This window comes from Lemur catta, chromosome X (assembly GCF_020740605.2).
Source record: "Lemur catta isolate mLemCat1 chromosome X, mLemCat1.pri, whole genome shotgun sequence".
Lineage (NCBI taxonomy): Eukaryota > Metazoa > Chordata > Mammalia > Primates > Lemuridae > Lemur > Lemur catta.
In genome coordinates this window covers 10,213,832-10,229,609 of record NC_059155.1, presented here as the reverse complement: position 1 = coordinate 10,229,609, position 15,778 = coordinate 10,213,832, and the positions used below count along the sequence as shown (strand labels likewise).

The 15,778-nt window shown below is 37.9% G+C and overlaps 1 protein-coding gene across 1 annotated transcript in view; it reads right to left on the bottom strand.

Annotated features, from left to right (window-relative positions):
* Window positions 1–1,084: 1,084 nt before the first annotated feature.
* Window positions 1,085–15,778, bottom strand: part of IL1RAPL2 (interleukin 1 receptor accessory protein like 2) — a 1,016,789-nt gene continuing 1,002,095 nt past the window's right edge. The window contains exons 10-11 of the mRNA XM_045537537.1: window positions 14,748–14,918; window positions 1,085–1,952 (exon numbers count right to left, since the gene is read on the bottom strand). Of these exons, the coding sequence (XP_045393493.1) occupies window positions 1,255–1,952; window positions 14,748–14,918 (869 nt within the window). The 3' untranslated portion in view covers window positions 1,085–1,254. The remainder of the gene's footprint in view (window positions 1,953–14,747; window positions 14,919–15,778) is intronic.

Genomic DNA, 15,778 nt, shown 5'->3' with positions numbered 1-15,778 from the left:
GAGCACATTCCTTACAGCGAATAGGCAATATCTTAGATTATTCACAGGGATTTTCTGGTATGGTACAGTCACAGTCACTATGTGAGGGTGGAGAAGTTCAGTCTATCAAATACACTTTTCGAAGCACTGGGAGTAGAGATACTTCTGCAGGAGCCTTGTACACATGGCCAAGCAGACACTGTGTATGTACAGAATCGTCTGTTTCACAACTACATTGCAGATGAGAATCTTTGCAATTGTTGCTGTACCACCAGCAAACTCAAAGCATTTAGCACTTCATCTGTGAATACTGTTGTATTACTGCTTTTCAATTGCTGACACTTGCAGTCAATATGTATTTAAATTTGAACTCCAAGGATGCTGATGAAAAGCAGGAAGACGCCTGCATCTTCTTATAACACTCTTAGCAGGTCAAGAGATCATTTGGTAAAAAAAATCCAAATGTGAATTTGTTAGCAAACAATAAAATGTACACTTTAAAATGTGTTTTCAAAGTTGTAAAATTTTTGAAATATGTTAGAAAGCCACAAGAGTTGTTCAAAATCATCCTAAAAGAATTCACAGCCTGTCTATTCATTTGCTTAAGAAATGCACATTGTTTACCTACCTACCAGTTTGCCTACAGAAGATGTGCTTGCCTAAGAAATCTAAAAGCTGTTATTATGAGCTGTTGATTTAGTCTACAGAAGTTGTCCATTACGTTGAGTTGAGGAAGCTCTAAATGTTTCAATCACATTTTTTCTCAACTGATCTTCCTTTCCAATCTTCCAACTGGAGTGCTTTAACATTTCTTTTTTGATAAATTTCTGATTTTTCAGAACTCTATGGGAATTCTCTTTTCCCTTTAAACTTAGTTTAGAATTTTCAAATTCAAGTCTTTAAGTCTTCCTTATTTCAAATGCCATGTAAATATTGAAATATTCATAAATATGGGGGAAGACAGCTCACCTACTAAGCTTGCAGTCCACGTGGCATCATAAAACCTACTCTAAAACAACAGGATTTTAAAATTTTTGTTTTCAGGAAGAAATCAAAACTGTACATTGGAACAAGGTGCCGTACTACAAAAGCAGGTCCTTCTTTCCCCCTACTATTCTGGAAATGTAAACAAAAATATTTAAGTACTAAAGCAATTTCTGTGCCTTTTTCTTCAAACACTTTTTCAGCACCTCACTGTTATTAGGTGTACTTTATGCTTGGTATAGCGGAAATCCCTTATGCTCGTATAGCTGTTCAGGGAATTCAGATTTTTCACTACCAAATATCGCTGGTGAAGCTAAGCTCTTTGGATGATAAAGGTAGCAGAGAACTGTTCCTATGAAATTCCGGGGTATCTTTCAGGGCATTATTAAGGGGCAGCTGTCCGTTGAGTAGCGTCAGAGGCAGGTTACAATAAGTGTGGTGGTTGTCTAAGGAAGGTACTGGCAAGGTGGTAGTCGGCATGTCGTGTTTATACCCTCTGCAACAGTGCCTCATTTCCATTGAATCTGAGTGATGGAAATCAGGGAGATCAGCTTGAGATGACGCCAGAGTGGCCGAGGTACTGGTCATGGCAATAGAGGGTATAGGCTGGAGTTCTCCAAAAAGTCCTTGTTCTGCAGAGTCCAGAACATGGCATCGAGATAGCATTTCTCTCTTCTTGATGGGCATCTCATATACTAAGTGCTTCCAAAATTTAGAATTTAATTTGCTGCTTTTGGGTCCCTTCCACTTGATCAGGGACAGAAGTTTGATGCTGCGCTTTAATGATTCCACTTCCTGGCAATTCACCTTCCCTTTTAATTCTGTACACTCAATCAAAATCACTTTGATTTCTCCACTGACTAGCATGTTATGGAGTCTGCTTTCCAGTTCGAAAATACTCCATCCCCGTCTGAGAATATAGTCAGGAGTTAGCACGATAATAAGTCTTCTGCTTTGCTCAACACATCTTGTGAGATCTTCAATGTATGCTACAAATCACAGAAAGAGAGAAAGAGTAAAACAAAGACATTGCCAGTCTTTAAAGAACCAGGTTTGCACTCTAGTATAGCAAAGATCCAGTCTTTCACTAAAGTCTATTACATTTGCTTATCTTGTATTGCACATTCAAAAAGCCTGTTTCCTTAAGGACAAAAAAAATAAAATAAAATAAAAACAGTGCTTATGATCCTTATTTTCTTTGCCCTCATCATTACTTACAGTGTTCTGTTGTTTAACACAAACTCTGGCTTCGTCATAGCTTAGGTGGCATTTTAGTGACTTTTGTTTATTTAATCATTTAATTGAAGGCAGGCTTCCAAGCTAGTACTCTAAGTGAACAAGCAATCAATGGGTCAATGAAAAGAGAGAAATGGAGCCTTTTAATAAATTTCAGGGTTACTGCATTCATGGATTTGGTTTGGTTTTCCTCTCTAGTTTTCTTTTTTATTATTTATTTTTCAATGACAAATACTAATTGTATATATGACCCCTAGTCTTCAACTACTAGACAAGTAGAGGGGCCCTGAACATTAACTACTGAAGAGATAATTGTGATATATAGATGGTGGAAAATTCTCTTCTAGAATCATAGCTTGTTTCTCAGAATACCTTCTGTCATTTGTGAACTCAGATTCTCTATTGTGCCCTTCAAAGCTGGAGATAGGGAAGTGGCATGTGCCCATGAGTTTAATTTGAACCAGCTGCTTTTTGTTCCCAGGAAGAGTGAAGGGTAGAATTGGAGGTGGGGGATGGTGTGGAACGAACGGTGAAGGAGGAGGAATCTACCAAGTGAAAAGTAAATCTTTGCCCTACTTTGTGGGACAATTCTGAAAGCGAGGTGAATATGTTACGGCTTTTGCATGGCAGAAAAACACTCAGCTAGCTCTAGATTTGTTTATCCCATGGAATAATCCCTTTGCAATCATGCTTCCCAAAGTCTTATCTGCCAAAAAGGGAAATGCACACATGTGTTAACAAATGGAGACTTGGACACAGGTGCTGCACCAGAGAGCTGTCTTTACTAAGCAGAGCACAAGGCCTTGTCTAATGTACAGTGCCCTCTAGCAGAAGCAGTGCTTACAGAAGCATAGCAACAGTTGTCACTGCAAATCTGCCCAAGGTTACAGACTGCTTTCAAGGAGTCATATCGAGCACATAGCGGGGGGGCTACCAAACAGCCCGGTACAAGCCATTTGAAAAGAGAAACTTATTTTACAGAAGGCATATTTTACAGATGATCTCTCTTTTCCAGGGTTTATTTTCACCACTTGGCAGCAAGAAAACTTCCACAAGTGAAAATGAGCAAACTCTCTACACACCCTACAGGTAAAAAAAAAAACACAAAACTTTTTAAGAGATACACATAGAATCGCCCATTTAACAATTTGTTGTTACTGCTGTTTAGGTTTTGACTTCATACAGTTCAGGACTTTCTCATCCAGTAGTTACAATGACTGTATCTAAGGAATAAGGCAATTTCTGAGTTGGGAGGGAACCTCTTAAGAATTTTTTATTCTTAAGAGTGTTTTATTTTAGAGATGACGTATTCAAGGGGAAAAATCAGCAGTGAAATCTTCAAAAACAAAACAAAACAAAAAACACCACACAAGTAGCAATGGGGAAGTTATCTCTCTGTAATTATCACTTAGAGAACTGGTGAAACAGAATGGAAGGAAAGGTAGAAAGTTTCAATATAGTGGAAAAATATTATCCCAATGTATCAACAGCTCTGACTCTTCATTTTCTTCCTTTCTTTCTGCTCCCAAAAAGAAAGAAGTTATGTGGGAAGCTTCATCATTAGAAGTTGGATCTGTAAGATACAGTAAAATAAACTATCACGCATTTTTCCCAGGATTCTTTTCACCTTTCCTCCCAAACAAAACAAAACAGAACAAAACCCAAAACCAGAACCATTGTGTAAGAGCAGGAGTCTATGAAAATCAGTGCAGGAGTCTATTAAAGTAACAGTTTTACCAGGTGAATTATGAGTTAATTGTCAATTTTTTTCAAGTTAATTTATTTAATTCAATTTTTCAAACAAATTGCAACAATTTGGATGGAACTGGAGACTATTCTCCTAAGTGAAGTGTCTAAAGAATGGAAAAACAAACACCACATGTACTGGCTATTAAATTGGAACTAACTGATAAGCACACATGTGCAGAGAGGGAAATAAATTTTAAAGCAAATCAAGCAGGGGGGAGGGGGGAGGAGGGGATGGGCCCTGACTTGAGCATTACAAAAGCCATCTATGTAACCAAAAACATTTGTACCCCCATAATACTTGGAAATAAAAATAAATAAATAAATTGTTAAATTTATAGAAGGATTCTTTACAGAATAATTTACCAAGGGGTTACTTTGAGTAATATTTGTCCCTCTCTAATGGCAGCTTGTAATATAATTTTAAAAATTGATCTGTACAAACCCTTGTCAGGAGCACTCTGTCACATAAGGTGTACCTCTAGAAACAACACTATTTCTGTGTGCTAAGATGTAGTCTAAATGTACTTTTAAACTAGACTTTTAAAAACTCAAGTGTGATCTGTACATGTCTCCACTTAAAAGAAAATTACAATCCGGGTGTTCAGAGTCATAGGGCAAACTATACACATATGTGCTATTTCATGTGATTGAGATCTCATGGGCTTTGGCTTTGCTAGCCTGTTTCCGGGATGGGGGAGGGACCAGGGTAACATTTTTTCCCCATTAGTGTGGTTCTCTTCCTTCACCCGTATATTATATTTTGCCATTTGACAGCTAAGCAGAATGCAACATTTAGGGTTCTTGGGGCTTCTCAGAGACTCATTAGACAGAATTTACATTTGCCCCCAGAAGGAAGGCCTGTCAGGACAGATCCCACTCCACTCAGCTGCACAGGGTGTGGGTGTTGAAGGGAACCTTGGAGAGAGGGAGTGGTCCCTGTCTCCTACATACTACACTGGCTGTGCTTATCCTGGCAAAGCCTAGTGGAGAGTTGAGGCAACCATCCAGATAATTCCGGCTGAAAACCTGCTGTGGAAGAAAAAAGGTCTGAATTATCCTGGTTTGCCCTATGTATACATTAATCATATGCACTGGAGTCAGTCAGTCAGTACATCAAAATTTTCCCTGGGTAGACACAGCCCAAGTGTCCCAAAGAAAACATGAGCCATTTGCTTGGGCCCTGAATCTCGTGTTCCATTTCACTTGGTGAAAAACCAAGTGGAAGTTTTCAGATGTGAAGCCCACATTTCACTTCTTGGGATGGTGATCAGTGGCTGGGCAGCAACCTCAATGTTTGAAAGCAGCTGGGGAGGTGCCTCTAAGAGCTGCCTGGCTCTAAGGAAAAGAAGGAGAGACTGTGCCCTAGCTTCCATATTCTGGCTTGCTCTCTGTTTTCCTCTCTTCTCCTCCCTCCCCCCCCTCTACTTTTTTCTTTATCCCTTTCTTTTTTTTGCTTTCTCTGCCCTTTCTTCCTCTTTTCCTTCTACCTGCTTCTTTGCTTGCTTTCTCTTTCTTTATGTCTGTCCCTCTTTTCCTCTCCTTCCTTCTCTCTCTTATCTCCCTCTGCCTCCTTCCTCCCTCCTTTCTTAAGTCTTTTCTCTCTTTCTCTTAGTCTTTGGGGAAGAAACAAGAACCTAGCCATGAAGGAAAATATAAGTAAATGAGGAAGAGACCAAATAGACAGTTCATATTTTTTTACTTGCTAATCTTTAGCCAGGGAATTGTTGCTGGTGTCTATGAAGCAAGTGCCCAAAATAATCCCCCTTCAGCCTGGGGTTGCATGTCTGCCTCCAATGACTATGATTTGGAGCCTGATCCATTGGGTACATGTCCAGTTTTGTATGGCCTGTGTGAGCTAAGAATGATTTTTTACATTTTTAAAGAGTTGTAAAAGAAGAAGAAGATGATGATGCAACTGAGACCATATATGATCCACAAAGCCTAAAATATTAACTATCTGGAGCTTTACAGAGAAGGTTTGCCACCCCTGAATTAGAGACCAAGCAGAGGTGGTTAGGTTTGGAAAAGTTCCAAATAAACTAAGCAGAAACAGGTATCAAGTTAAGACATTGCTAGTTCATAGTTAGCGTAGTCTCTGACAGGCAGTGGGGTTTGCCCTGGTAGGGCTGTGGTTTTGTGGGAGACATTTTAGAAACCTTCAGAAAATGTTTTAAAAAGCTTGTTACCATGAAGAGATAATAAAGAAACGTTTTTAAAAAAAAAAAAAAAAAAACTCCTAAATCCACAGCACATATGAATACTCACTAAATCTTGCCCTGACTTGTTCAGGCAAATTTAGCAACTGAGTAGCAGGAATCCCTTAAAAGACTCTTTTCTTACACATAAAAATATAAGATATCCCTTAAATAAAAGGTAACTAAGTCATTTCTTTGCAAATTTTGGTTTGATGTTACTTCTGATGACAGAAAAGACCAAAAGGGATTGTGTCTGATAGTCTTCTGTTTCTCTAGACAATTCTGTGAAACCACAGCAGATTATCAGACATGAAACAAAGCCAAGTACGTTTAAACTATTTGTGATCTTCACAATCAGATAAGGAAAAAAAAATCTCTTTGAACATAGTTTTGATTGGGGTACTTAATTTGGTATAAATTCATTTTTCACATTATAAGTGCAAATGCAAGGACACTTTTTCTTTTGTCTATGCTGAGAGTTGACAGAGAGTTAGGATAATATTCTGGAATAAAATACATTGTCACTAGACTCTCTTTGGGAGGTGTGTACCTATTAGAGAAATAAGAAAAGATCATGAAAGTAGCATCGGTATTGTAGGAAACAAGGAAAGCGACTGCCTAAAACCTTATGAAAAACAAAACAAATTCAATTTTAAAATCTTTTCCAGGGACAGTTGCATAAAACAAAATTCTGGTACATTTAGAGGAAAAATAGGATTGGATCTAGAAAATGGACTTGAAAATAAATTATGCCATTTATTAACAAAGCAAAAAGGCAAACTGAAAGAGGAAATAGACAAAATAGAACCAGAAAGAATGGCAGCCTCAAGAAATTTCTTCTAATGGAATGCATGTACTTTTCCAAAGGAACTCAATACTCTCCTAATTCTCAAGCCTCTGAGTTTGCTGCAGATGTAAGCAGAAGAATAAGGGAGAAAAAACCTCTACATTCATGAATTTCTATGTGGCCTTGCTACTGCCTACTCACCATCTGATTTCTCAAACTAATCAATTATCTCCTTATAAATTATTTTTGTGTTGAAACTTCCACTTATATCAGGGTTATTATCAGGAGCATGGAGCATTTTTTTTAAAGTTAAAAGACAAATAACCTGTAGACAAAGGTATAGTTTATTACTTTGCCAGATTCAAATAATAGTACTTCGATACACTTAAACCCAGAGCTATGTATAGCACGTATTTGTTAAAAGGACACATCATTAGGATGAGACAGGGGGCATCAAAACAGATCATGCTCCACTAAATTTTTGTGAACATTAGCTAACTGATAGCTATCAACAGTGATATTTATCAAATCTATAGGTTTTATATCAGGACTTAAAATCAAGCCCACACAGGTTTCCCATGTGTCAAAGAAAAGTATTTTATTCACCACTATATATTTGGGAAAAATATCAGTCCTTTGGTATAATTAGAGGCTTACAGTAGGTACTTTATAATGTAATCTCACTGAAAATACTATCTGGATCATAAATAATGATGCCAAATACTAGCCCATCGGAAGAGTTATAGAGGTCGACTCTATCTTGGCTGATGTTGCTAAAGCTTTTGGATCTTGATTCTGCCTCTGGCAGATGTATGACTCTGTCTCTGTTGTCTGCCAAAGAGATTGAGGCTACACAATGTTTATTTAGCCAGGTGTGTGTGTGTGTGTGTGTGTATGTGTGGGGGTGTGTACAGGCGGCCTTTCTAACTGTATGTGACATTCCTTGCCCCACAAAAACCTTCCTTACCCTCTTCTCTTCCAAGTCCTTGGCTTGATAATTCACAGTTAGCTGGGCTAAATTTCCTAGCCAGGAGATTTTTTTTTTTTCTCTCTTGACTGGTATAAAGGTCCTAAGTAATTCTGATTAGTAGTTTGCTCAGCAGTTAACATGGATTTGCTGAGACCTTGTGAGTGCAGGGGACTTTGTTTAGTTACAGCTTTGACTTTAGCGGCTTTCTAGTGATGAGCCCTTTACTTTTGCTTTTGCATTTCACCTGTGGATAGGAGGGGACACGTGACAGCGGGAAGAATCCACTCTGGAATGCTATCCACATATCTATCTTCTTTCTCTTCTCTCTTCACCTCCTCACAGAGAATAGGGGTAGGGAAGGGGACCTATTTAAAGAATATTGACAGGGAAAAAAAAAGGAAAGTAGCAAAGAAAGAGAGCCTGTAAAATGTCCTCCCTCTCTTTCTCTTCTCCATTCAACTCAAGCCCTAAAAATCTGTAGATGTAACTAATTCCTACCAGTGCAGCCTTACTGAATATGGAACAAAGCCACTTGCTACTCACACAGTCTTTTCTGTGTTTCCATTAGTACTTAATCTTATCCTGGTCTTTTACTATGTTTCTTTTTGAAGATGCCTGTTCTTTGTGCCACCCACATATTAGACTGAAATTCTACATAATAGATTCTAACCTCAACATAACACTTTTATGAGAAACCTCAGTCCATTGACTTCAGTATATTTCTGGGCATATTGGAGTACAGTTTTCTCTCTTTTGACTCTAACATGAAGGGGACGGTGGATGCATCTAATTTTATTCTATGTGAGTAAATTTCACACAATCTGTTAAATTTCCATGGTTGTACATATTACTCCTGCCTCACACTTTTTAGGTCACAGACATTGGATTGCCTGGAAAGGATTTTATTACTCCCCAAGGACAACTTAATTGAATGGTGTCCAATCTTTTTAGCTATTAGAGGAACTATTGGCAATGAACACTTACAGATCCATGTACAAAAATGTTTTTTTGCATGCCTCACTTCAGAAGTGACTAGGGATCATCTGACACCAGATGTATTCTCCAGTCATTTGTCATTTCATTGTCAGCACAATCACATGCCTAGTTCTAAGCATTAAAGAAACGAAGATTAGACCAGTAAGGAGAGTCTAGCAAATGCAAGAATGTAATCAGACATTATAATTTTTCCTTTAAGTTACTGAAGAAGTCTTAGGATTCTTGAGTGAGAGGAACTCATGGAAAACTGAGCATGGAAACAAATGAAAAGACAATTTGATACTTGAGAGGCCAAATTCATAAACATAATTTTAACAGACATGGTTGATCAACTGTAAGCACAATAGTATTTTTAGTTCACTATTGTATTTCTCCAGTACAATCATGCATGAATAACTCACATATAGATCTCCATAATCTTCCTATGAATAGAAAGGGAAATTGAGGTAAAAATCGTTGAAGGATTTTTTTCCTCTTCAAAGTCTACTTAGACATCTATACCTTTTTCTAAAGCTTCAGGAAGAACTGGCTTAATTTATAGTTATTAATAAATATTGCATATGCACTTTTAAGCATCTTAGTTGATTTCTATTAACGGGAAATAAAAACTGCCGGATTGAGTTTTTTCTACTTTTAGTCTTAGAATGTTATTTTCTCCATCTGACTAGTGGCCCACAGCCTGATTCAATAACCTTTTATATTTTTATGTTTTTTAATCTCTACAGAAACGCTGAGATAAGATGGGCCCAAGAGCCTAAATGGTACTCATCCAAAAATGTCCCCAATCTCAGGATCTCAATTGCACAGCTGGGTTCTGTTGGTCACATGTCAGCTTCAGAGCACATCTGTTCATTCCTCAAGGATCCACTAGGCCCCATGAACACAATGTGCTCTGTGTAGAATACTTTACACCACAAAACCCAGCAGCTGCAGGGGTGAGAAAATCTCTACTTCTCAAGTTTGTGTCTCTAGGCAGTTTGAGTAGGGTGTTTTCTATCTGGCTTTCTTTTGGTTGCCTGTCACTTCTGACATTCAGATGCCTGTTGGCAACAAAGTTGCTTTTACTGTTCTAAGGGACAGATGTTTCTAGTCTGGGAAGAGACATACCAAACTTTTACTGGAAAGTAGGAATTCTTGCCACATTTAGGCACCCAACCTGAGAAAACATAAGGAAGATCCTAGCCACAGGCTCAAGAATGGAAAGGTAGTCACTGCCAGGAAAATAATGTCCAGATCGGAAGACTTAGTTTCAGCACTTAGGAAAAATATTTGCATCAAATCTCACCATCTCTGCTGGTTCATGATGGCCAAAGAACAACATGTCCCTGGTAGGGCATGTGAGAAGGGTACAGAAACCTCCAGCTCACCTTGGAAAGTGACATTTTTGTATTCAGTATTTCTGAGAACTCTTGCTTATATGGGGGGGGGGGGAATTTTCATGTACTTTTGAAACTGTGTGCATTGGAAAGGTTTGTGTGTTGATGAGGTTAAGTTGGAATACTATATGAGTGGTGCAAAAGAGACTGAAGATACATCAAAAGTGAAGACAGTAAACACGAATGGGTTTGTGCCATAGACTTCATTAATTTGATTTGTAGAAAATTATTGTAATAGATCGAGAATGATCTTATGAAGTCTGCTTTTACAGTCCTCAAAAGCCTCATTGCTAGTTTTTGGAGGAAGGGGTAGTCTTAGGTCAACATGTTTTAAATGAGATGTGAGGGACAAACACAGCTTATAATACTGTAACTAGGTTTTTTTCCCTCAGGAATGTGTCTATATTTATATAGTATAAGCTGTTAAATCTGTACCAATGGCTGCAAATACAGACCACAGAAGCTTCTTTAATAACACACATACACCAAGTCCAAAATGTTCTACTCTGTCATTCATGTGTAAATCAAGTATATTATTCATATACTTCGTTGACTTCCTGAATGCGTGCTAAAAATGCCAAGGAAAAACTCGTTAATCGTGACATGGTGACTGCTCAGCTAGCTCTGAAATGTTGATGGAAAAGAAAAATTGTCAAAGGGCCTTTTTAAGAGCCTCTGCAGGTTCCACTCGCAAATCGGAATTCAGAGAACATGAATTTCCTCGTTCAGGAAGGAAGGATTAAAATCAAACACCCTCCAGTGGTTGTATCTAAAAATTGCACAGTTGTCCCAAATGGCTTACTTGTAAAAGGAGTCTTCCTGTGTACCACTGAGGACACAAGATCTCAGCCCCTGCTCAGTCCGATGGTTGCACAACTTCAAAGAAAATTAAAATGATTTTCTGTATACTATAAAATCTCTTCCCATTCTGATGACATTGTCTTGGGTGTTTTTATGTTGAATTATTTTTGTGGGGGGGCAGGGTCTCACTGTGTCCTCCAGGCTGGAGTGGAGTGGCACAATCGTAGCTCACTACAGCCTTGTACTCCTGGGCTCAAGTGATCCTCTCACCTCAGCCCCCCCAAGTAGCTGATACTACAGGCATGAACTTACCACATCTGGCTGATTTTTTAATTTTTTTTTTTCTTTTGTAGAGAGGGGGTCTTGCTATATTGCCCAGGTTGGTCTCAAACTCCTAGTCTCAGGCAATCCTCCCACCTTGGCATCCCAAAGTGCTGGGATTACAGGCATGAGCCACTGCGCCTGGCCTATGTTGAATTCTTTTAAATGTCAAGGTAAACTAGGTGACATCCTCCTATCATCTCTTATACAGAGCGTTATAGTCAATTAAAATCTCGTAGTTTTGAGTTGGGAAGTTTTATGGCTTGCGCAAGCCTCATACCCCATGTTCAAGGAGGACTTTCAGACAGTCTATGATGTACCAAAATAACTAATTGATCTCAGTCAACTTATCCAAATAACCTCGATGAGGTGTAAAATACTCTACCAGCTATTTGGCTAAATTGATACAGTGGGTTGATTTGACTGATCTGTCAGGTCATCAAAATGGAGCTTTAAGAGGCTAAAACTTTGCATCTTTCTCATTCTCAGGGTGTCTGGGTCTCACTCTCACCCACTCACAGTATCTGCTTCATTGATTATGCAATAAGCAAGTGTCATCTACTGAGGCTTAGGTAAAGCGGATCACCTGTATTCCATGTTGTCTCCATTTCCCTTTCTAATGTGTATAATGGTGAAGCACTGTTTTCCAGTTCAGAACAAAGATAATTATTGTTGAAATGTTCAGATGTAAAGATGGACATTTTTCAGTCACTTGTTGGGGTTCATAAAGACTGCCTATTGTGGTGCCAACAACTATGGAATGCAAGAAGGTGGAAAGGCTGGCACCATGTTGAGTCCTATCGAAGATGATTTGACATATAATATTGATTCTACTTTGGTAATGATATTACCTTAATACGATTTAGGATATCATCACTCTAAAAATAGATTTTTGCAGAATATCTACATTTAACAAAATGTTCCTGGTAAAAAACACACAGCAATCTTTTGAATTAGGCCAAAAATAGTAGAAGAGTGTTTTGTAGGCATTCTTTCTAATATCTGAAAAAAACAAAAGCAATATACTTACTTTCTCATTCTAAGGACTCAAATTATTTTTATGAATTACCCACATTTTTTTTTCTTTTAGTAGAAAGATCATTTTTAAGTTTCACATTCATCTTGTTAAGGGAAAAGACCTTTCCGGTACCATCATGTAAAAATTTAAGCCTTTATTTATTTCGTTCTCATTATTTCCTCTTGTCTTAAACTGTTTAAAGTCAACAAGCATCTATGAAGCACATAATGGGCTTAAGTCTTCTGCTAGATGACAATAGGGGTATGAAGATAAATGAGATACAGTCCCTGTCCTCATGGAGTTTATTATCTTGCTGACTAGACAAGACACAAATAGATGGAAAGCTACATAAAATTATAAACTAATACAAAATATCACAGGAGTACAAAATTCACTGTCAAACAAGTGATTATACACCATGAATTCTAGGGCTGGAGAGATTATTATGGGCTTTTCACAAAGGCAGTAATATGAAGAAGGATAAATAGGATTTGCAAAGGCGTAGAAGGTTAACACGAACAGAAGCCTCGCAGAGGCACACATTGTATATCAAAGGCACACTTTGGCTCAAGTGGAGGGTGTGAGTAGAAAAAATTGTAGGAGACAAGTTTAGGTGATAAATCTGGGTTGGCAGCAGATTGCATAAGTGTTTAGCTAAGGGTTACGGATGTCATCCTGTAGGAAACAGTGAACAATTCAAATGTATTGAACATGGAAATGACATGATCAAGGAGGCGTACATGATATTAGCGGGGCTAGATGGATGGGAGGAAAGATAAGGAAGGTAAACAGATAATCAACATCTCAGGAGGACACTAATTAAGGCCTATACTAGGATGGCAGAAGGGAGAATGAAAAAGATGCAGGGGACACTGGATTCGAGGGGAAAAAGATATAGAAGAATAAAAAATGACTCTAAGACATCAGGATGTTCCCTGGGGAATCAATCAATAGAGGATGGCATTTCAAGCCACAAAGATGGGGAAGATTCCAGAAAGAAAATAGTTAAGACCATGGGAAGAAGCTTGGGGAATTCTTGCATTTGTGGGACAGGATGGACTAGTAAATATTGTTTTCTTTGTTTCTTTCCCTGCATGTGTGTATGCATACTAACCTGCACACACCAACACACATACTTATACATGCACCATAAGAAAAGAGATGAACAACTAAAACTCGGTTGTTTTCATCTGTCTCCTGTCAGTCTGGTGACCATGTGGACTGCTGATAATCTAAATAACTGTTATTGAGGATCAGCATGATCCAGCAGAGTGAGAACCAAAGTCAAACAGATCGAGGTTCCGCACCTGGCTCTACTGTTTGTCTGCTGTCTGATCTTGGATTCTTTGAGGCTTTGTTTCCTCATCTGGAAGATGTGCACATAAATACCTACTCTCTCTCTACACAGGGCTATTATAAAAATGAAATTAAATAACATGTGAAAGTATTTTATATGCCGTCAAGTACTAGAAATAGAAGCTTTTTTATCTTGTTATTATCACCTGCGTTTAAATTAACAATGTTCTGATTTGTAGTTACCAGTTCAATCTTCCCCTTTCAAGGATATTAACAGAGACACATATGCAAATGAGTTCTAACACTTTTATGTTCCCTCAATGGCATTTTAAGCTCTTTGAGGGCAGGGACCATATCACAGGCTTCTCTATATTCTCCTTACCTTTTTACCATGTAGGGCACTCTGAACGTTTAACAGAAACAAAGTACATATTTTAGCTTGAATCTGAATTTATTCTGAAAGGTCAAATGTAGCTTTCAATATGCAGCATAACTTAAATGTAGCATTCAAGCCCACAGTACTTCTTGAAAACAATTTAAATACACAGTCAGAGTGTTGTACGCAATGGCCTCATATGCCTTTTTTTAAGTGGATTTTTACATAAATCTGGGAATGAGTGGCAAGGAATAATAAATAACAAGATTGAAAGGCATAGATTCATAATTATTAGTGACAATGATTGTAGGTATAAGTAGAAGTGCAATGACAGAAGACCAGCTTTGGAACTGAAACATACTGAAAAGGCTTTAACTAAGTTTTACAGATTTTTTTAAAGGATCATTTTCTCAGAACGCTAAGGCAATATAATAAAAAATATCATTAAGGCACAATTTAGAAACCACACCTAAAATATAAGTGAGAATGCCTTTAAAAAATTCATATGGTAGAGAGTCAGAACATAGGCATTGGGGAGAAATTTGAATTTAGTAAAATCTGTGAGAAACAACTGTCTAAATACTTGGCTCTGATGTTTGAAGCTTTCATATAATTTCCTAAAAGAAATGGAATGTTTTAAATACAAAACTTGAAAGTACTTACTTCCACTCGGAATCAGGTCCCTTTCTGGGATGAAGAGTTTATATCCATAGTGTTTTTCTAAGACATCTGGCAGTATTTCAAGAGCAAACTGCTCTTCTTCAGGATTGTCACAGTCTAAAGTATCTTGATCCACTTTTGTGTAAGAGAGATAGGCATCATATTCCTTGTTGTCTGAAATATAAAGAACAATAAAAGGGTTGTAAATATTAGCAGGCTAACTTTAAGTACTAAAAGTCTGTAAATTCTAACAGACTGGGATAGCACAGTAATTAGTGACTGTCTTTAATAGTTGAAAAAAATAAGTCATATGCCATGTTCTAAGAAATCTAATCCATTTCAAAATAACCTTGTCACATATGAACTGAACTCTTAGGCAGTGATCCACCTATAGTCAGAATGTAATAACAGACAATTATTATTTGTGACTTTCAGCAACTATACACATTTGTGACGTTCAATGATGTGTGAATGATTAGCTCAGCGTGTTTGAATGCAGGACTAAATAGGCCAAAGTCATGGATTTGAACCCTTTATGTGCCAGTTGGCTTGGCTCTGTTACTTGGTGACAGACCATACCTTGTTTGCACAAATATGTGCAAAATATCCAACAGGGGCTGAGCCCTAGAGTGTGGAAGATTGGAATAATCCAGCCTCACTCCTGGAGACATTACCCACAGCACATGCCATACTTCCAGTTGCTTAGTAGAGTCATCTTCATATACAAAAAGCAGTTCATTACCAAATATCACAGACAGCAGCTGGGCTTTCACACAAGTGCACTGCCTGTTATTCTTGTTCAGTCCATGGCCAACTAATTTGACACAAGCTTCCAAAAGAAGCCTTTGTTTCAAAATATACATCCTTCCAGTATTGCCAAATTAGGTTTTTCCCTTCACACATTTAGTCAGGGAGTTAACTGTGTTTTGTGAGTGTGTTTTTTTTTCCTCCTTTGCTGTATTGGCTTGGAGCCAGTCTCTCTAAAGAGAAAATGTGCATGTATGCATGCATTTTTTCCTGCAAAATGTTAATGA